At 44.9% G+C, this 22,108-nt stretch overlaps 1 protein-coding gene across 1 annotated transcript in view; it reads right to left on the reverse strand.

Annotated features, from left to right (window-relative positions):
• Positions 1-756: 756 nt before the first annotated feature.
• The window catches only part of C7H1orf185 (chromosome 7 C1orf185 homolog), a 47,007-nt gene continuing 25,655 nt past the window's right edge, over positions 757-22,108 (reverse strand). The window contains exons 5-6 of the mRNA XM_050963668.1: positions 16,631-16,664; positions 757-1,118 (exon numbers count right to left, since the gene is read on the reverse strand). Coding sequence (XP_050819625.1) covers positions 1,099-1,118; positions 16,631-16,664 — 54 coding nt within the window. The 3' untranslated portion in view covers positions 757-1,098. The remainder of the gene's footprint in view (positions 1,119-16,630; positions 16,665-22,108) is intronic.

Here is a 22,108-nt window from a genome sequence, read left to right on the forward strand (position 1 = left end):
AAGCCCTGTCTTGGCATCTCCCATTGGCTAGATTAGGCTGGGAGCTGCCTCGTACGCTGGCTTTTGTGAATCCCATTCTGAGGCACCTATCCCAATTCGCTGAACAGGGAACCTAAGCACCTAATTCAGGCTTTGTGTAACCCAGTGATTTTCTAGTTGCCTAATTTCCTTTGTGAACAGTCTGTCATTAGGTGTGCATGGTTGAACTGCCCTGTATAGGGGAGACTGACCACCAAGCATCAATCCAGAGGGGTGGATTTTCTGAAGAGTTTAGCTGGCACTAAAGATTAGTGTATTATGTCTGTATTATCTGTAAAATAATAATACTCTGTATTATCCATAAAACACACTAATATGTATTGGTAATTCATATGACTAGTTTGAAATACTTGGTCTACTTTTTAGGCTTGGAGGTAGATATTTGTACAAGTAAGTGCTGAAAAAAAAAAGTGACACAAACTTGGGATTGCATTGCCCGAAAGCAGAAGTACTACTGGGAACTCAGAGGAGATGCTTAGAGGGTGTAAAATTTTTACAAGTTGATCATTCATCAGTCTTGCCTGTTTGACAAAGGAATAGGGAAGATTCTGAGGCCTCTGGTTTAGCACACCCAGTCATGAATTGATGAAATAAATACCCTCCCTGAAAATTAAAACATGTCAGCAAAAGGCATTGTTAGTCAAGTTTATTTTCTTGAAAAATAATTCAGAATTTGTATTAGTTTGAGTAAATTAATTTTTTTAAATTACTATTGATACATTCTTACTATGAATTTTACTATTATAAAAGCAAGTCTGTCATTCTTTATATTTCAAATAGGCTTATTTATTCAAGTCATTGTCTGGTTCTGGGAAACGAGAGCAATCACCACCAGTGAGACAACTGGAATCTAATGAATGGTATTTGCAAATATTCCCCATGGATTTTCGTGCTGACTCAGAAATGGGTAGATGGGTTATGTCTTCACTTGATTTCACTACTGTCAGTGTTTCATTAAAGGGAGAAGATATGACAGCATTGTCTTCAAGTCTTGACTTTGGAATCCTTGCTTTTCCAAGCTGTGGGAATGTTTTAGTAGAATTTTCATTTTCTTGATCATCACAGGATGAGTTGTTTAACTGAAATACAACAGGAATTATAACTCTTTTCTTTGTGTTAATACTTGACAAGTATGAGTTCAGGTTTCCTGTAAAAATTTCATTTGAGAGGGAAAGGTGAGAAGTGGAATCATCTGATAAACAGTCACAGAATGTTCCTATACTCTTGCTGGATGAAGATGTAAATGAGGAAGTCCTGGAATTTACAGTCAAACTCCTGCTTGGCGTATTCAAGCTGACCTCTGAATCTGAGCTGTTACACACGACTGTTTTTGTACCAGAACAAAAGTCATCTGTAGTATTACTTTCAGCAGCTGCAATGACAACATTTTGGTACTGTCCATTAGATGTCATGAATTAAAATATGACCATGACAACAGATTAAATTATAATATTTACTGAGACTATTTTCAGTGCAATAGTTTAAAGTGTAGTAGTAAAGTTAAATGTATAACTATATGCATGTTATTCTTACTGTGTTCTGGTAGAATTCATTAAGGAATTAAGTGGGAGATTTTCAAAAGCACCAAGAGATCTAAAAGCATGACTTCCATTGACTTTCAATGGGATCTGAGCTTCTGAATCCCTTACTTTTGAAAACTCCCTCCCCCCCCCGATAATTCATGAGATGACAGAATATCTGTATTTTAACTAACACCTTACACTGGCAGGTGGGTTAGGAATGACGTCTAGTATCTTTTCTGTACAATTAACTTATGGAAATATGGCATATATCAGGTTTTTTAATCCAAAATTAGTTTATATATTTTAGCTAAAATTGGGAAAAATGGTTTTCATGGATTAAAATATATATATGCCTACCATGTGCAATAACTTCTTTTTATGAGTTTTTATCAAAATTTTACAGAATGTGATTCAAAAATGTCATTAAGAACACAATTTGGGGTACTGAAAGAAAAAGAGGCCAAGAAGGTGAAAGAAGCTTAGAGAGGCATGGAGGAGTTGAGAGGCTCAAAGTAGTACTGAGACACTGAGGGCAAAATGAAGAAATATTGCACAAAGTCCCATTGAAAACAAATGCCTGAAACCCTTGTAGTCTGAGTTCTTTATAAGACTTCATAGATTATGACTGCATGATAAACTATACCCAGGCTGGCACTGCTTCAGGAAGTCTTATATATATAGATAAATTTACACCATATAGTCTCTCTAAGACTGAAAGCTTTCTTATTTAGTCCCTCTTCAGCAACTGATGACTTCATGCAGTCCTCCTTGGGGATGTTCCTTTCTCAACAGAGTCAATTGGGCTATTGACTTTTTCAAAGAGTCATACAGAAAGCTATGGATTGCCTTAGAAGACACATCCGCAACACTGTGAACTTTCCCAAGTAATCCCTTTGGTATTGTAGATGGCTTTACATAATCTTCTTAGAGTGGCATGTAATTTTTTTGATGGTGCATACTATCTCACACTTATTCTGGGGTTGTTGACTACTTCTCACTATCCCAAGGCTGCAAAGAGTGAAAGCAGTCTTATTTTCTCTAGCACACTTGAGGTATTGTGTTGTTGAAGTGTCCTACACAAACTATTACATGTTGAATTACTGTTGAAAATTTAGTGAAAATTACTACTGTACTGTAAAACACCTCTACCAAAATAAAATGTTAAAGGCAAAAATTCTGCCTTGAAATGATACAAAGGAATAAAACCACAAAATCAATGGATTTAGACAGTGGTTATTTATCAGAGTTACTTCACAATCGTGTGTGTGTGTGTGTGCGTGTGTGTGTGTGTAAAACAATTTCCCTGGAATCTAACCCCCTCATTTACATTACTTCTTACGGGGAAATTAGATTTGCTTAACATCATTTTGCTTGAAGTTGCATTTTTCAGGCACATAACTGCAACGTTAAGTGAGGAGTTCCTGTATGCATATTCCATGACTGGTGACTCCCAAGCAATAGACCAGCTGCAAGTAGATGGGAGCTCAGCCTTAACAGAATAAAGATTGCAGAGCAGCCTTGCCAAATGCAGCATCTGACCTAGAGAACTCAGTAATCATGTCTCTTAAACATGTGAACAAAATCCCCGGCTACTCTCCATATATCTAAAATAGACACTGTGACGGGGTGTATAAATCCCCCATTAGAGCTGCACCTGCAGAGCATGCTCCAGCAGGGGATGGAGCTTAAAAAGGAGCCAGACAGGTCTGAAGGAGCCTGACAGGGCAGGAAGAAGGATGCTGCAGAAACCTCCTCTGGTAGAGAAAGAGGCCTGCCTGCTAAGCCCAGAGGGGCTGAAGGTCCAATTGGTGTCTTTTCTCTTATAACTTTGTGACAGACTGCAAGACTCCAACAAGAGAATGGGTGTTAGGAACTGGCCCAGAGAAGCAGCCTTCAGGCAACCCTGGTGCTGGACATTTGGTAACCCTTACAGGGCCATGGGCCAGAGCCTGATGGAGAGGGAGGGTACCAATTCCCCATCTCATCAAGAAGGGCATGAAAACCCTTACCTTCTAGACCTCTCCCTGGAGGATTAATACCTTTTGCAACCCCTGGTTGGGATCACTCATAGGGGGTCAATAGCCAAACCCCGTATCTTCCTAGAAACCCTGTCATACTTAGGGGGAGATAGGACTAAGTGGTAACCTGACCAGACTGTTGAGTCAAACCAGACTAACATGAAGTGTGAAGGTGGTCTGAGGGAAGAGTAGAGATGTGATGATCAGGGGCCTCACCCTCTAACCCAATCGTTCCCAAATGTTTTCAGTTGCACCCCGCTTACCTGATTCGCACCACCCCGGGAGCTGGGGCCAGAGCCATGATTAGGAGCTGGGAGAAGCGGGGCTGTGGCTGCAGATGTGACAGATTCTTCCCAAAAGTGGGAGGAACGAGGCCCCACCCCCTCCATGGCTCTGTCCCTACTCTGCCCCTTCCCAAGGCCCGCCTCCTGGGTAAGCCAGAAGCTAGAGCTGGACCAGGGAGCAGGGGGCCCCAAGAACAGCTCCAGGCCCATGTTCCCACCCCCCACCGCACCCAGGGCCAGTGGAGGGTCTGCAGCTCCCCATAGATGCCCACACGGCTCTTACTCCAACCTAGTTCCAGCTTCTGGCCTGGCCTGGGGGTGGGACCTCGAGGACCAAAGAGCCACATGCGAGCCATGGTAAGAGCTGCATGGGCAGCTGTGGGGAGCTGCAGATCCTCATCTGCCCTGGGTGGGGAGTCCAGGGGGCAGGGACACAGGCTGAATGCTGCTCTCTGGCCCCCCCCAACCCAGGCAAGAGGAGGGTCGGCAGTTCCCCATAGCTACCTGGGCTTTCCAGGCTGCTCTTATCTATGCTGAGCTCCAGCTTCTGGCCTGGCTTGGGGGGTGGGGCCTCAGGGAAAAGAAGAGGGTAGGGGGCCAGGCCCATGGGAAAAAGTGGGAGGGCCATGGCCCCTTGGCCGCCCCCTGTTCCGGCGTCCCTGTGTGGCCGTGAGCTGGATGTGAGCTGTGTGGCCGTGAGCAGTGCTGGGAGCGGGAGTGGGGCCTTGGCTGGGGCTGGGAGTGGGACCGTAGCTGGGAGCAGAGCTGCAGTTGGGGCCAGGGCTGGAGAAATGGCCAGGAGTGGGGCTGTGGTCAGAGCTGCAGCTGGGGCTGCAGCCAGGAGTGGAGCCAAGAGCCGGTGGCCAACGCTAGGGTTATGAAGGGTGGAACACAGCTGGGGGCAGAGAGGGGTGCGCAGCGCTCCCTCCCCACCCCTGGTGGGGGCTGATCCAGGCCCCATCGCACCCCTTGAACGTTCTTCCATGAACCACTAGAGGGGTCCACCTCACAGTTTGGAGACCACAGCTCTAACCACTAGGAAACACCACCTGTGAACCCAGCTCATCACAGACATTCTTCAATGATGCTGTTAAGGCTGCCTGAACTCTGGAAGAGCTCTCAGGATGGCCAGGGGATCCACCCTGGCCACCACCTCATAACAAGTTTGACACAGTCTGATAGATATTTTCATAGTCTCTGAGATTAGATGGTCTTGTCTTTCATCATCTCTGATGAATAATCTAGGTGAAGATCTGAATGTTCTCGTTCTTTGCAGGTAAAATGCCAAGGCATGTCTGACAGCTAAGATGCAAACCACAGCCTCCACCTTGCAAGTGTGAGGCTTAGGAAAAAATATAGGTAGGTGAATTTTCTGGTTCAGATGAAACTCCGTAACTACCTTTGGCAAAACTTAGACTCAGTTCTTTAGGGTCAGGGTAAAACATTGTATAAGGAGAGTCAGTCATTAGTACTTGGATCTCTCATACTCATCTCGCTAAATAAGAGCAACAAGAAAGGATGTTTTAACTGATAAGTGTAGCAGAGAGCACATTGCCATTGGTTCAAATGATGGACCCATGAAAGTCGAGAGCACTAAATTCAGGTCCCACAGTGGGATCAGTTCTTTAATAGCTGGGTAAACCTTAACTAGACCTTAGAGAAATCTAACTGCAGATGGATGAGAAAAAACGGTGACCCTCAGTTTGGTGGGTGGCGGTCCAAAACAGCTGCCAGGTGGACTTTGACTGAACTAATCAATCAGATACCCTGTTTCAAACCGAGCAGGTAATCCAAGATCTGTGATAATGGATGCTTCTTGAGGAGTAAGGAGTTTCTGACTCAAGCAACAAGGAAACCTTGTCCATCTTGCAAGTTACGTGTGCCTAGCAGAGCCCCTGCTGCTGTTCACTAAGATATTCCACACAGGTGAATCGCATAATTGCTCTATACTTTACATCCATCTATCAATCCAGCTGTGAAATTAAGGGACTTCAGATCTGGGCGTAGGATCTTCCCTTTGTTCTGTGACAATAGTTCTGGAAGCAGAGGAAAGGGTCTCAGCTGGCTGACTGTCAGGTTCAGGATGTCTGGAAACCAAAATTGCCTCTGCTATCCGTATCAGCTTGGCTGAGTCCTGTCTGACCTTACATACCAGTTTGGGAATCAATGGGACCACAAGGTGGGCATATGTTAGAATTCCAGGCCATGGGATTAAGAAAGCGTCAGGCAGGGATCTTGGGCTTGTGCTCCCCTCTCAAACAGAACACCTGGCATTTGCTCTTTTGTGTTGCAAACAAGTCCATTCAAGGATAACTCCAGAATGAAAATATGCCCCAGAGAATAGACTCTGTGATTTCCCATTTGTGATTAGAGAAGTGCCCAATCAAATTGTCTGCAATATGCTTTTACAGATCAGGTAAGTGTACCACCAAGAGGGAGATTTGGTATCTGAGACACCAGTTCCATAGCCTGCTTGCTTCTTGATATAGCAGGGAAGATCTTGTCTCACCCTGCTTGTTGATATAGAACATGGTGGATGCATTCTTTGGACTGACCCTTGATGTGATGGAAAAAGGACTCGCAAGCTCTATGCACTGCTCTGAATTCTAGGAGGCTGACATGCATTCACATTTCTCATGTGATCCAAAGGCTATAGACCCAAAGACTATATATTGGACCTTGCTACCCAAGACAGACACATCCATCACTATAGTCTTGGGGGTGGTGAAAAAAGAAACCCCTCCACAGGTGTTCACAGAATTCCTCTTCCATTTCAGGGATGATAGTACTAGTGGAGGCAAAGAAAGGGGCATGCCTAGATTATGCTTAATGGGAATACGCACCAACTTTAACCAGCCCTGCATGCAGTAAATGTGTAGTCTGGCATGCAGTGTCGTAAAGGTGCATGATGCCATGTGCCCTAGTAGAGTGAGGCAAGCGCCTACTGTGGTGTTTAGATTTGACTCCAGCTATGTTATTAAGACAATTAGAGTCTCAAATCTGTCCTGAAGTAATGAGCCATGGATTTGGTAGAGATCAGGTTTGCTTCTATAGAGTCTTTAAACAGGAATCAAGTTGGACTTTTCATATTGACTTTCAGGCCCAGGCTCTGGAACAAATCAAAGATATAACAAATGGTTTCTGACACCTAATGAGGAAATCTTCCTCATACCAGCCAGTCATCCAAGAGTACAACAACTGCTATTACCTTTGTGAACACCCTCGATGCAATCAACAGTCCAAAGGGCAGGACTTAGTACTGATAATGGTCATGACCTACCATACATTTTAGGTACTTCCTGTGTGGTGGTATTCTTGATATATAGAAGTACTCATCTTAAAGTTCAAGAGATGTGAATTTATCCCAATCACCTGGACCCAGAGAGAGACATGATTCATGTTGGTAATGCCCTAGAGGTGCTTGGTGCCGTAGTAAAGGAAATCCCAGGTGCCACTATTGCAATAGAAATGGACATCAGGGGAATACCAGCTCTTAAAGCAATATGAGGTCCATTGGCACTGTTAACAATGTCAATGCCATTTGATCCCAAGGGGTCACCAGCAAAGACAGTGCCATGAGCTCACTGAGTGCCAGTCTAGCCACTAGTGCCATAGACTGTGTCACTGTGGTCTACTGGGTCAAAATAACATTTTTCAGTGCTGATGTTGAAGAATCGGACATTGATTGAGCTGAGCTCTTACATGAGAGAGCTTTCAACAGCACCAATCTCAACAGCTCATCTGAGAGTTGTCTCAGTGCTGAATCCTCAGCACTACAGTGAAGTTAAGTTTCAAAAGAAAATGCACAGGGCTGTGAAATCTTGGAGGAAAAGTAGTGTGGAGGTGAAGTTCTTCTTTTTGTGGTCTCTGTTCGAGATCTACCCCTAATACCTTCTTTATCCCTGTACCTTCTCTGACAAAGTCTTGTCAGATTTGGTCAACTTTAGAGCCTGCACTTAAGTTGGAGACCAGTGATCCAGCTCATGAGCAAATGACCTACCACTGGAACTGTTCTGCTCTGAAAGGTCATATGCAGTGGGGTTCTGCACACCTGTGTCCAAAGTAAGATTCATGGATTTGCCCATCAGGCTTCCCCATCCTTGGAAGTCCTGTTAGTAAAGGACTTTCAAATGGCCATCATTGGCAGGCATAGCTGCCTCCCCACCAGGGGTAGTACATGAACCTGGAATACTTGGTAGAAGCCAAGCCAGTTCTAGAGAATTTTTAGTTCTGGTAATTGAAGAAACTAATAGCACAATAGGCAACTAGAAAACTATGCTAACTAGATTAAATCACTAACCATGTACAAAATACAGGTTGGAAATCAGCTTGCTTGAAAATACAGACACCGAGCCTCTCTGTAATGAAGACAGGAGGTGGTAAGAGGGACTGAGTGGCAGATGGCATGATCTGCCCTTTTATGCCCACAACACAGAGCACAAAGACTCTTTGGGTGCATATGTACCATATGGACACCGCTGGCCAAAAGACTTCAAACTCCAGTGCATGGGTGTACGTGGACAATTAGTGGCATGTGTATATGGACAATCACTTGAAGTCAAAGGTGATTTTACACAGCATTTGAACCACAATACATACTGATCGATCTAGGTTCTTAGACTCACCCTATCACCTTGATAACTGAATGTCTTTCAAAATAATAAAGTATACACCAGTGCCACATGTGTGAAGGGAAAAGTAAACTCATTTATTATTTTATGGGAAAGACTACTGCAATAAAAGAACACTGTTCTTACATGGGAAACAAGAATTTTGGTTCCTGATGTTATATTTCTGTGATGGGCTTCAGAAATATGGACTAACAGATTGTGCCTGTGAACTGTGACATCATCAGATAGCTTTTTAATCAGAATGTTATAATTTGGATATTAAGATCCCTGTTGCAGAAGCCCCATCTTGTGGACAACCAGTCAATGACTGCCTTAGCACAATTAATATTTCAAGGACTGGAAAAATTAACTATAAAACTGAGGAAACATTTTAAAACCACTGCAACAAAATATAGTGGAATCCTTCACAAAAATGCAATTAACAGGTAGGAATCACCATTCCCTTTCTTCAGATGCATTTCCCAATATGAAATAATGGGCTATGCAGGCAGTGGAATATAGGACAAGAAACAAGGGTATTGTCTCCTATGGCATTTCAGAACTCTGTCTGAATGCTTTGTTTGAAGAATCACGAACATCAACTCGATAGTGACTGATGAAGATGTGGACTGCCATGCAGCCACCTGTAGATTTTTAGAGCTTGGTTTTCTCTTGCCTGGGAGACTGCTACTACTCAGCCTTGAATCTCAGCGGTATGGGTTTTTTTGTCCCTTCCTGTGACTTTTAGATAGTACAAATTAGGATTTGTTTGACAAATTCCTGGGTGGTGTATATAGTATTAAGGGCCATGAGCACCATTCAGCAACCAGGATTCCTTTTCCTTGGAGGAAACTGTTCAGGCAGAAGGAAGAGCATGGTATCTGTGGAAAATTAGTTTGGAAAAACTAGGAACAGTCTTAGAAACACTTCTTTTTCTTAGTGTGTGATTACATAGATGAAGTAATAAGAAAGGACAGGCCACTCCAATACTTGGTGAGTTGAAGTACTAGTTACTAGAAAGAATACCTTTATAGATAAAAAGAACAGGGAAATATATACAGAACATAAAACCAGTTTTAAGCATCAAGGTGATATTACTGGACAGTGCTTGCTTGGAAGAATCTAGTGACTATGAAATGGCCAATGGATCATTTATTACTCCTATAGTATTATATGGGCAGAAAGTGTAGCTATGCCCAGAGACAAGTTTGCACAAATGCCTCCATTCTAAAGGGTAACTTACAATTCTCTAATTCTTTAAATTCTTTACTTTTTGGATTGACATTAAGCAGATTTGTTTGCTGTCCAGAATAGATTTTTTTTAATGTTTGAGCAAAAAGTTCAGCCATTTTGAGGAATTAAGAGAGAGAATATAACTTCCTCAATAAAAACATTTTTGTGACCTATGTAGCAGGGTGGACTCTGCTCCTGCCCTGAAGGGGTTAAAAACAGCCCTGGGAAGGGGCTGGGACTGGAGAAAGCAGCCTTTAGGCTGGGCTGATTGGGGAAGTGGCTGCAGCTGGGGCCATGCCCCAAACTGAGCCACAGGGCCTAATAAGGCAGCCAGGGAAGCCAAGGGCAGGCAGTCTCTCTCTGATTGGGGAGGGGGACAGGCCTGGTTGCTTGGGAACTCACCTGGGGGGACCTAGAGGAAGGCAGGGCTGGGGAAAGGCCTTAGGAGCTGGGAAGCCCTAGGCCAGCAACTCCCCAGGCTGCTGAACTGGTTCTAGCCCTCCTAGGTACTGGGCTTGCAGAGGGGCAGCTGGAGGGTGGGTAAAGGCAGCCAGCCCAAACCCCTTGTTGCCTGTGATGATTGGCTGATACATTACAGTCCGCCCCAGGGCATGGGGGCTAAATGGAGACTGGCAGTAGCCATGACTGAGGCAAAAAGGAGATAGTGGGGTGAGGGTTCCCCTGGGAGGGGGAGACCCAGTTAAAGCGGCACTGGGGTCCAAGGAGGGACACAGGGCCCAGCAGCAGACAGGTGGATCACTGGCCTGCAGAGGGTGCTCTGGGCTGGAGTTTGAGCTAATTCCCTGAAGTCACCAGCAGGAAGTGCCGCAGGGGTGAGGCTGCCCATGTGGTGGAGAATACAGGCACATGCGGTCCACCCCTGATACAAGGGGCAAGGAGAGGACAGCAGGACTAAGGCCTGAATATTGAGAAGGTGCAGAAACTGAGGCAAGGGGTGATGGATCCCTGTTACACCGGGGTTTTGTTTGCTGAGACTCCAGGTATAGTCCATGGGTGGCGTTTGGAGTCAGCACCCCAGCGGAAGGGGACTGAGGACCCACTGGGACTGCGGGAGGTGCAATGGGCCCTCCAGGGACAGATGGCCCAGCTGGTGGAGGAACAGCGGGCCCTGTGGAAGCTCCTGTGGCATGTGTTCAGGAGGAACCGCCGAGGGCCAAGGGAGGAGCCCAGCCCTAGGGCCAGGAGGCCTGAAGCAGAACTAAGGACTTGTTATGTTTGTGCCAGGAGCAGGCACATAAAACAGGACTGTCCCTATGGGGCTGGGGGCAGGGTACCTCACCCCAGATGGGGACAGCACCCAGTCCCTTGGCCGGTGCACTGAGTAAGGGAATCCTGGTAGCAGTGGGCGTGTTGGGCCTGTGGAAGGTGGGGCCATCTTTGGTGGGACTGCCTGGCCCCAAGGAACAAGACCCAGGGCAACCCAGGGAAGGTTGGCCTGACGAAGGAAAGATGCCGAGGCCTGGCGCAGCATGGAGGCATGATGTCTGCTGGGTCTGCCAGGTACCTGGGCATATTAGGAGGCACTGCCCCCTCAGAGGAACTGAGGAGAGGCCAGAGGAGGTGCCTGTGAGGCCAGAAGGGCTAAAACTGCTGGAGGTGGCAACTGGGATGGGAGATCCCTGCAGGAGGCAGGAACCCAGATCAGCCCAGGATTTGTTGCCAATGAGGGGGCCCTGCAGGAGGCTGGGACCCAGACTATCGCCCCACCTGTCAGGGGGAGAGAGACCCAGACAGGGTGGGCCCAGCAAGCGATGGGGGCCCAGAGCGGACATATCCAAGAAACAAAATGGACCCAGGTGGCTGTGGGACAGACCACCAAGGGGACCCAGACCATGACCCTGAGGGAAGAGGGCCTGGGGGACTCAAATCTATGGGCACGGCTAGAGGAAGCAGAGTGGGCCCTCCATGAGTCTGAAGCAAGTGCGGTGGATCTCGCTAGGGAGTATGCGGCTGTCATCGATGAGGAGGTCCGCTTGCGGAAGCGACGAGAAGAGTCAGAAAAGAAGCGAGTGGCAGTGGAGGCACATGGGGAGTTGGTCCAGGGGAAGAAGCCCCCCTATCCCCAGGGGTGAGGGTTTTGAGGGGGGAGGTGTGTAGCAGGGTGGACCTCTGCTCCTGCCCTGAAGGGGTTAAAAACAGCCCTGGGAAGGGGCTGGGACTGGAGAAAGCAGCCTTTAGGCTGGGCTGATTGGGGAAGTGGCTGCAGCTGGGGCCATGCCCCAAACTGAGCCACAGGGCCTAATAAGAAGGCCAGGGAAGCCAAGGGCAGGCATTCTCTTTCTGACTGGGGAGGGAGACAGGCCTGGTTGCTTGGGGACTCACCTGGGGGGGACCTAGAGGAAGGCAGGGCTGGGGGAAGGCCTTAGGAGCTGGGAAGCCCTAGGCCAGCAATTCCCCAGGCTGCAGAGCTGGTTCTAGGCCTCCTAGGTACTGGGCTTGCAGAGGGGCAGCCAGAGGGTGGGTAAAGGCAGCCAGCCCAAACCCCTTGTTGCCTGTGATGATCGGCTGATACACTGCAGTCTGCCTCAGGGCATGGGGGCTAAACAGAGACTGGCAGCAGCCACGACTGAGGCAAAGAGGGGATAGTGGGGTGAGGGTTCCCCTGGGAGGGAGGAGACCCAGTTAAAGTGGCACCGGGGTCCAGGGAGGGACACAGGGGCCAGCAGCGGATAGGTGGATAACTGGCCTGCAGAGGGCGCTCCAGGCTGGAGTTTGAGCTAATTCCCTGGTCACCAGCAGGAGGCGCTGCAGGGCTGAGTCCACACATTTACACTGTAGCACTTCTTAAAAAATTGAAAATTGTTTAGGAGATAGTTGCAGATATGCCTTTTAGTGGTCTGTGGCTTGTCAAAGTTTTAAAAATGTACTTTGTGCATTTTTATAACGAAATCTCAACCTACCAGTGTTTTATTGGTTCTGCACATAAGTCCATAGCTTAGAAAAATTCATAGGCAGTGCTTGTCACGTTTTGACATGAACTGTGGCCATATAGATCATTGTTGCAACCAGGGTCCTATAGTTGCACCAGGTCTTGCACAGAGGAGGTCAAGTTGGTGTCTATGGAAAGGTTGAAGTTTGCTGGTTATGATTATGCTGTCTATGTGTATCATTTTTGTATCTGAAGTTATGAATATTAGCTAGGTACTTGTATATCAATTTGTTTGATTCTTAGTAGCCTCAGTGAAGCATTTGGTAGGCTTCTTGAGAAAGGACTATTCTCAGTAAGTGCCCAATCAAGAAACACTTACTGACAATGGACTTTGGGAGACACCAATCCACATCGAGATTTCCCAGGAACATTCAAACTAATATGTAAACAATGGCGTTGGACTGCAAAAAGCTGAATCATTCATAGACATGTGACTTGCCCAGGTGGCTACAGACTCCATCTTGTTGCTGTGACTTTGCACAGAAGAACAAAGAGGGTTCTGCCCACGAGAGAAAAATATAAAAGGCCCTGGATGCCTCTCCAGTTTGTCTTCAGCTGGCTTAAGAGATGGCCTCTTCACCCCCACAAGATGCCTGAAAGAAACTGGAACAAAGGACAGTAACTTTCGGGGTGTGAGTGATTGCTGGACCCAGACTAAGAAGGAGTCCAGTCTGTGAAAGAAGTTTATCGGAACATTTCTAAAGGAAGTTTACCAGTATGCAGTTTCTTAATGTATTAGGCTTAGATTTGTGTGTGTTGTTTCATTTTGCTTGGTAACTTACTTTGTTCTGTCTGTTATTACTTGGATCCACTTAAATCTTACTTTTTATATTTGATAAAATCATTTTTGCTTATTACTGAACTCAGAGTTGGTGACTAATACCTGGGGGAGCAAACAGCTGTACATATCTCTCTATCAGTGTAATAGAGGGCAGACAATTTATGAGTTTACCCTGTATAAGCTTTATAAAGAGTAAAACAAACTTATTTGGGGTTTTGAACCCATTGGGAACTGGGTATCTGGGTGCTGGAGACAGGAATACCTGCTAAGTGGTTTTCAGTTAAAGCCTGCAGCTTTGGGGGACATGACCACAGACCTGGGTCTGTGTTTGCAGAAGGCTAGTGTGTCTGGCTCAACAAGACAGGGTTCTGAAGTCCCAGGCTGGGAGGGAAAACGGGCTCAGAGGCAGCCTCAGCACATCAGTCCCAAGGGGGGTTTTGTGACTGAACCTGTCACAATGCTATCCTTTTCTCTACCTGAAAGGAGTACCATCTTTCATATACGTGCCATAGCATAAGGAAGAAGGCAGATTCCTCTAAAATCCTGAGACCTTGAATATTATTTTAAGCATGTGGCTCAAGGGCCAGTGCATCCCTTGGTGGCTTGCCATGGCCTAGCAGGCTCTCTTCCACTAGAGCCCCCTGCTGACAGTCATTCCTGCCCTATAATGGTCTGTTTCTTCTTGCAACTCAGCGTTCTGGCCAGGTCACTTTTAGTCCTGCCCCTTCTGGGGAAACATGAGTCCAACACAGCACTGGTCTGGCAGCATCATGCCAGAAGTTCAGCCCAACTTCAGGCTTTTGGGCCTGCCAGCCCTTTGCTCCAGGGTCTTCACAACTCTACCTGACATAGGCTGGTAAGGGAACCCTCACCCACCCTTTACTCTGAGTTTCTGCTTAGCAACCCACTATGAAGCAGATAGGGTCTATTTGTTCAAACCCCCTGCTGAGGGTCTTTGGGTTGCTTCCTACCATGCCCTGGAGATAGGCCTTTCTCACAGTCTCCTCTCCATAGACTGTTGTGCAGGGCCTGAAAAAAAAAAAAAAAAAAAAAAAAAAAAGGGGGCTCCAAACTGGTTAAGGAACAAAAGAAAGAAAAAGGTTCTGCACCAGGCCTACCTGCCCCAAGAAGGCTCCAACACTTATAGCCCTAGTTAGGCTCTAGCTCCAGCTGATCCTACCTTCTAGGCACCTTCTCAGCTGGCTTTGGCCCCAGTCACTGGTAACATGGATTTCTTAACTAGGATATCATTTTGCTTTTATGCAAGAGGGGAGGGAGACCACAGAACAAGAAACATGAGTCAGAACACAATTTGGATAGCCTATGGTTCTGCATTGTCTTTAGGAAAGAGGGGTTTATCACAGGATTCTTCTTGATTTCCAGAATGTCCTCAAAAATAGGGAAGCAGGTCTTTGGCTCTACCTGAATTTGAAAAGGCCTCTTCTGGAAACTTTTAACTCCCTAATGTCCTCTTTGGAGAGGTCCAAAGCAGAGAATACTGTTTCAGTCTCCAAAACAAAATTGTCTGGAGATTTCCAGTTGTGTGCACGCACATGCACATAACTTCCTTCTCAGGGAAAACCCTATTTCATCAGAAAATCTGGAGAGAATCTAGCCATCTCATTCCTGTTAGATGGGGGAAGAAGGACAGAGGTTGCTAGTATCAGCACTTGCTTGACTGACAAAGCTGATTCACCAGGAGAGAGACTGGTTCTTGGCAAGATGGCGCTGCTGCAACAGGATCCCTCAAACTAAAACACTGTGATTGGATCTGTTTGATGGGATGTCAAAGAATACAAGAATAATCCAAAAAACATATTGAGAGGGCTCTGAACAAAAGTTTTAATCTATAGATTTGTCAAATCCTATATATTTTAATCTTCAAAACTGCACGAAAGAAAAATACTTCCTTCCATTTTATAGTTTAGTGTAAAACTTTACTGTCAATTTAATGAGTTCGGAAGTCACATTTTATTTTTTTTCTAACAGTGGCTGAGTAAGATTTTCATCCCTCCCTGCTCTATTTCAGGATTTCATAAAAGCAACCACTTGCTAAAATAAATAGATCGAATTGAGATAGTAGTTGTACTGACATAAAGTACTGTTGTCATTAATTTTGTTGCAAACAGAATAAAACTGAATTATTTTTAATATAGTAGGCAAATTCGATGCAAAAGTTAGTTGTTGGTAGGGGTTCCTAACTGATTCATTCTCTTTTCTTCCTGCTTGCAAGCAGTAGTGTTCAAATGTTGAGATGTATTTTGTATGTTAATATACCAGACCCAGGAAAGCAGACTGTATTTCAAACTCTAGTTTGTGTATGCTTATCCCAGACCCAGGAGGGAAATTGAGACAGTGGCTCCATCAGGAAATTGGAGAGTAAACTGCTTCTACATGGAGGACCACCGCACTTACTTATTGCACATTGGCTTATCACTGTGTGTGCTTAAATAATCAATTATAGTACACCGTCTCTTAAGCTGGTCCATACAGTAAGCAGATGGTTAGGTTGTTAATGCTGCAGAGCAATAGGCATCATCAAATTGCATTACATATTTGGTAAAACTAAAGGGCCTGATTATAAGTTCACAAAATCCACAGTAATTCCATTGAAGAAGTAGCATTACATTGAAAAATTGATGTGAAGAGATTCAAAGCCATGATTTATAACCAAACTGATACTTACAGATATGCTGACCTGTTTGTAAAACATATAGTCAACATGAAGGTTATGTTGGTTAATGAAGAAAGTAAATTTGTCCTCATCTCTTTAGTTTAGTATGCACTTTTTCAATAAAATATAGTTTTCTTTGGCTGCCTCTTTTCTATTATTTTGAAGCTAATTAATATTCTTATTGCTATCACAGTTTTTAAGGGAACTAATAATATTGATGTATAAAGACAGTCAGCATCAAAAAGATAAGGGGCCAGATCCTCAGTGAATTTATGGCAATTTCCACCAATTGATGGTAAGGCCTGACACATTAAGTTATTACAATGTTGAAAATATTTTTTCTGTAACTTTCAGAACCTATGCTATGGGGCTTCTGTTTTAATTCCTATGTCCTTGGTAATGGTATTTTCCAATCAGGGTTAGTATTTAATTTTGGCATTTTACTTTCCTTTATTTTGTGCTGGCTTTCAATAGTGTAAATCAGATTTTTGTGTTCTGGACTCTGAAAGTTATAGTACCTGTTGCTGCCTCTGTTTGCTTTTTGCTTGATTCCTGTCATACATAAAACAAAATGTTATCAAGTCACTAACAAGTTACAGATTACGATAGATTTTATTTTGCTAATTATGTAAAATTATCACTAAGAAAAAGACTAATAGTCACCTTTAATGCTTACTTTTAAGAAACTTCTCTTAAGATATAGTCCAACTCTCAATCATTACTTCTCAACAGATTTTAGACAAGATTCTAAACGAGAATTTGCATGAGATAATGTTTTTGAACAAGGTACAAACTATGGGGCGGTGGAGGAGGATGGAATAAGATTCCCAAAGCTAAGTTTGTATAGGGTAAAATCCACAGGATAAATTTTAACTGTATAGGAGGAGTACAACTTGACAACATAAAATAACAAAATTAAATGTAGTAAGCATTAAATGCCAAAATTAAAATAATTGAACATTTTTACTAAAGCTACAGAATAATTCTTACTAATTCCTCCTCAGATTATGCTGAATTTTGTTAAAGTTGATAAAAAGATCAGTGTTCAAATATTACTCTACACATATTCAAGCCCACAATTCCATACACTACAATCTCTGAGACCATGGGGATTCTCTCAACATGTTACAGAGTAGACAAAGTTAATATTTAAGTAACAGCTGTTTAAAATAACACTTCAATTTGGAATCTTTGGGGAAAGGGTAATGGCTTTGTAATGTTACATATATCCTACACTAAGTAAAGCAGGAACAGCATTAATATCCTTCAAAAGGAACCAAGCTTACAGTGTGCCAGTTGCAAAGATGATTTCCATCTGGTCCTATCAAGGTAGGTATATAAAGAGAGGAAATATCTTAGGGGTATTCAGAAGAAATGGTGTGGTCCTAAAGATCCTGGGAAAACTGACTGCTTAATTATATCAGGGGATTTTATTTCTCCCTCTCTTTCTAATCAAAATGATGTAACGAAACCAGGAGATTCCCAAATCAAGATCTGAGCAAGACTCATGAAGAACCCAGGAAACTGACCGTTTCATCTGCACCAAAAGGTTGTATGCCAAATAAGACTATTTATTCTTTTCTCCTGCCCCCACTTTATTTTAGTTTCCCCAGAGTCTGCCCATGGATTCTTCCTTTTGAGCTACAGTTAGGAAAACCCTTTTTTACTTCTGTTAGCTGACAAGAGCAAATATTCCATACTGAAATGTAGGTGTATTAAACAGATCTCTTTGGCATTTGGCTTCTATTTGCTAGTGCCCAGTGTGGGATACAGAAATGATCACTGCTTCAAATCTTGTCCAGGTCAGTCATAGCCAAAAATTAATATTTGATGGCTGTTTAACATGCATGAAATGAACTGATGGTTTCAGTCCAGTTTCTAGTGGCCATGAATCCACATGGCTGTATTTGGCAATTTTGGCAGCGAGGCTGAGGACTGAATGGACAAGAGACTGAACTACATTTTGGAAGGGGATAGTTCAAAGATTGAGGCACAGTGGCCTTTATTTTTATTAGACATGGGGACAAATTAAAACTTTCAAGTAGTTACCATTTAGCTATTTAACTAGTAAACACCTGCTTGTTCTTTAGCATTAGCAGGTTTTTACATTAAACTTTTACCTCCACACACACATTCCCACCAGATGTTCAGCTGCTCAGCCCTCCACCAAACAGAGATGGGCTTTGAAGTGTGCCTGGAATTCAACAGATTCAAGCTACTATGGACTGGGATGGCAGAAAGGGAGGAAGAATATTCCAAAAGAAAGGGTCTCTCTGAGAGACCCATCTCCCAGGAGCCCCCTCTCTTATAGAGAGGGAAGGAATCCAGTTTGAATGCTCTCAGTGATCTCAAAAGCAGCGAAAGGAAACAGTAAGGGGTGGAAGGAGGGCTCCTTTTCTTTTTTTATGCTCACACCAGTGGCTTTATCTCTGCATACAGAGCTTGGATTTGAGGTTAACAGAGAATAGGGGTTGCTAATAGGAGTGTGTCTGCTTCCTGTAAAATGTTTGCTTTTCTTTTTTATTTTTCTGCAGCTTTTCCATGACGGGGAAGCCAGTGAAAGAGTGCAGGTCCTCTTCAGAATAGGACACTGAGGCTGAGTTTCTAGTTCTTCTATAAGCCATTTTCTGCAACTCTGGAACCCTCAACTGACTGGAAAGTCAAAATGGGGCACTGGCCCACAAAGGAAAGTTCCTCAATTGAACATCTAAGTGAAAGAAAGGATTGAGCAGACAGAATGGAAGGTGAAAGAAGCCTGAGGGGACAGTCTCCAGCTTATTAAAATTTGAGGCTGAAAAACAGAACTGCAAATCCAGGGCAAAAAAAAGGTCCTTGTGGTGGTGGCCCTATCCTCTGGGTAGTAGAAAAGGAAGCCAGTTTAAGGTTAATGTGGGGTGGGGAGAGGAGAATCCTCCGTTTTGGTGGGGTGTCTGCAGTGCCTAAGTTCTCATCTGACACAAACTCTGGCATCCGTTAGATCGAAGGTGACATACCAATCCCCAGGATCCAGTGAGGGAATGATGGAAGCCAAGGGGACCATGCGGAACTTCAGGTTCTTGAGATAGTGATTGAGACTGAGCAGGTCTAAAATGGGTCTGAGATCCCACTCTTGGCTTTTGGGATTAGGAAGTAGTAGGAATAGTGCTGGTCAAGGCTGTGAGCCAGGGGCCCAGAGCAGAGCTGGGATCAGAGCGGGGCTGGATGGCACTCCCTTTCTGCCATCCAGGCCCCACTGTGCCCCCATGAATGTTCCCTTGTGCCCCCCTGGGGGGCCATGGCCCACAATTTGGGGACCTCTGATCTAAAACTATTTAAACAAACTACTAAACTATTTACACTAAAATTTGAGGGGAAAAACACTAAGATGAGATTGCCTAAGCAATGAGAGGTTCCAGCAACCATCATGAGCGGTAAGAAGGAACTGAAGGAGGGGAGGACTGGCAGGGCCTTATATCAGCGCTATGATTGCACAATGCCAGAGGGTACTAGAGTTGACCCAATGGATACCGCTAAGGGAAAAATTGCTGGTAACTGTGCTCGGGATACACAAATACCTATATTGGAATGGACATGTGCGAGCACTCAAAGAAGAACCATCATATCTACAGGTGCATATCAGACCCAAAGTATTATTATCATTATTTGGACCACAAAGTACCTGTTGACACTTATTAGGAGTTTAGTGCAGTCTTTATTTCCTTGACGCATATATGCCAATTAAGTCCCACACAAAAAAGGTCCCTCAAAACATTGATGTATCGGAAATATCTATATTGGAATATTTGAAATAGTTTGCTGGAACTGAGGAAGGATCTCAATCAGCATGTTAACTGAATTTTGACAATATGGGGGCGCTAAACAAAGAAAAGTATAAGGGTTTGTGGCAATGCGCATTAGTGGGGTGTGATTTTTGAAGCACTTATGTTAACATGCACTAGGGAACTTCTAGTGCATGCCAGCAGGGTCTACACAGGCCTGTTAGTGTGCAGCATGTCAGTGCACTTTAGAAATCACACCCATCTGTTACTCCTCTTAGGAAATTGTGATATAGTCAAATATGGACTGTCTTTATAATGGAAAAGCTTTCACACCAAATACATACATAACAAAAGTGTCAGAGAATAGGTATTTAGACATTTGGTAACCTTTTTTACCATACTCAGTGGAGGAGGGCTCCCCAGGCAGCAAGCCAGAATCTTTAGGCAGGTTCTTTGAATGTTAACCTGATCCTGAATAAGTAATGTAGTATGTTTTATTATAACTTTGCCTTAATAAGAAGTTAAAAAACAAGAGAGAAAGATCACAGTCCTCTAATGTGAACTGCCGTACCAGCCAGTCAAGCCCTAATTCTAGGAATAAGGACAAATGGTGGAGGCACACCAGGGTGGATGGTGTGGCAAAAGGTGCATCTTGTTAAAATTCTCAGTTTCATCATAAGAGAGAACTTTGGTCTAGAAATTAAAGATACCAGTGACTTGGGACCTGATCTTCAGATGTGTTGAGCATCCATAACTTGCTCTGACTTCCCCTGGACTGCCTCCAGACCAACACTACCTATGTAGATCTCTGCACTCTTCCCTTCTGTATTTGCTCATCTATTTAGGGGATGAACATAATCTTGCTCTAAGATATGTTAAGGTACTTTACTCTTGGAGTAAATATATGGTGCTTTTTCTTGGTGGTTTGTTACATATTACTCAGAAAAGAGAAATATTCCCTATAAGTGATCACAAAATTGTTTTGTAACAATGCTTTTTTATAAATATCTACTATGTCCCAAGAAAAGACGGTTACTCACCTTTGTAACTGTTGTTCTTCGAGATGTGTTGCTCACATCCATTCCAGTTAGGTGTGCGCGCCGCGCGTGCACGTTCGTCGGAAACTTTTTACCCTAGCAACTCCAGTGGGCCGGCAGGTCGCCCCCTGGAGTGGCGCCGCCATGGCGCCCAATATATATCCCTGCCGGCCCACCCGCTCCTCAGTTCCTTCTTGCCGGCGACTCCGACAGTGGGGAAGGAGGGCGGGTGTGGAATGGATGTGAGCAACACATCTCGAAGAACAACAGTTACAAAGGTGAGTAACCGTCTTTTCTTCTTCGAGTGATTGCTCACATCCATTCCAGTTAGGTGAATCCCAAGCCATACCTAGGCGGTGGGGTCGGAGTGAGAAGTCGCGGCATGGAGCACAGCAGATCCGAAGGCCGCATCCTCTCTAGACTGCTGGACCAGGGCGTAGTGGGAAGCAAAGGTGTGGACCGATGACCAGGTCGCTGCCCGACAGATCTCCTGGATGGGCACACGGGCGAGGAAAGCCAGCGACGACGCCTGCGCCCTGGTAGAATGCGCAGTCACACGGCCCGTAGGGACGTGGGCCAAGTCATAGCAGGTCCTGATACAGGACGTTACCCACGAGGATAACCTCTGCGAAGAAATGGGAAGCCCCTTCATGCGGTCCGCTACTGCCACGAAAAGCTGGGGGGATTTGCGGAAGGGCTTGGTCCTCTCCACGTAAAACGCGAGAGCCCTACGGACATCAAGCGAGTGGAGCTGCTGCTCCCTGCCTGAGGAGTGAGGTTTCGGGAAAAAAACCGGGAGAAATATCTCTTGGTTGACGTGGAAAGCTGAGACCACCTTGGGGAGAAAAGCAGGGTGTGGTCTCAGCTGCACCTTGTCCTTGTGGAAGACCGTGTATGGGGGGTCTACCACAAGAGCCCGGAGTTCCGACACCCGTCTAGCTGAGGTGATAGCTACTAGAAAGGCCGTCTTCCAAGAGAGGTAAAGCAGGGAGCAAGTAGCTAACGGCTCAAAGGGGGGCCCCATGAGTCGGGACAACACCAGGTTAAGATCCCAGGTTGGAGCAGGGGGACGGACGTTAGGGTATAAACGTTCCAGCCCCTTAAGGAATCTAGACACCGTCGGGTGGGAAAAAACAGAGTGACCATCCGCACCCGGGTGAAAGGTGGAGATAGCCGCTAGGTGGACTCGTAACGACGATAT

The sequence above is a fragment of the Gopherus flavomarginatus genome, chromosome 7 (assembly GCF_025201925.1).
Source record: "Gopherus flavomarginatus isolate rGopFla2 chromosome 7, rGopFla2.mat.asm, whole genome shotgun sequence".
NCBI classification, from domain to species: Eukaryota; Metazoa; Chordata; order Testudines; family Testudinidae; genus Gopherus; species Gopherus flavomarginatus.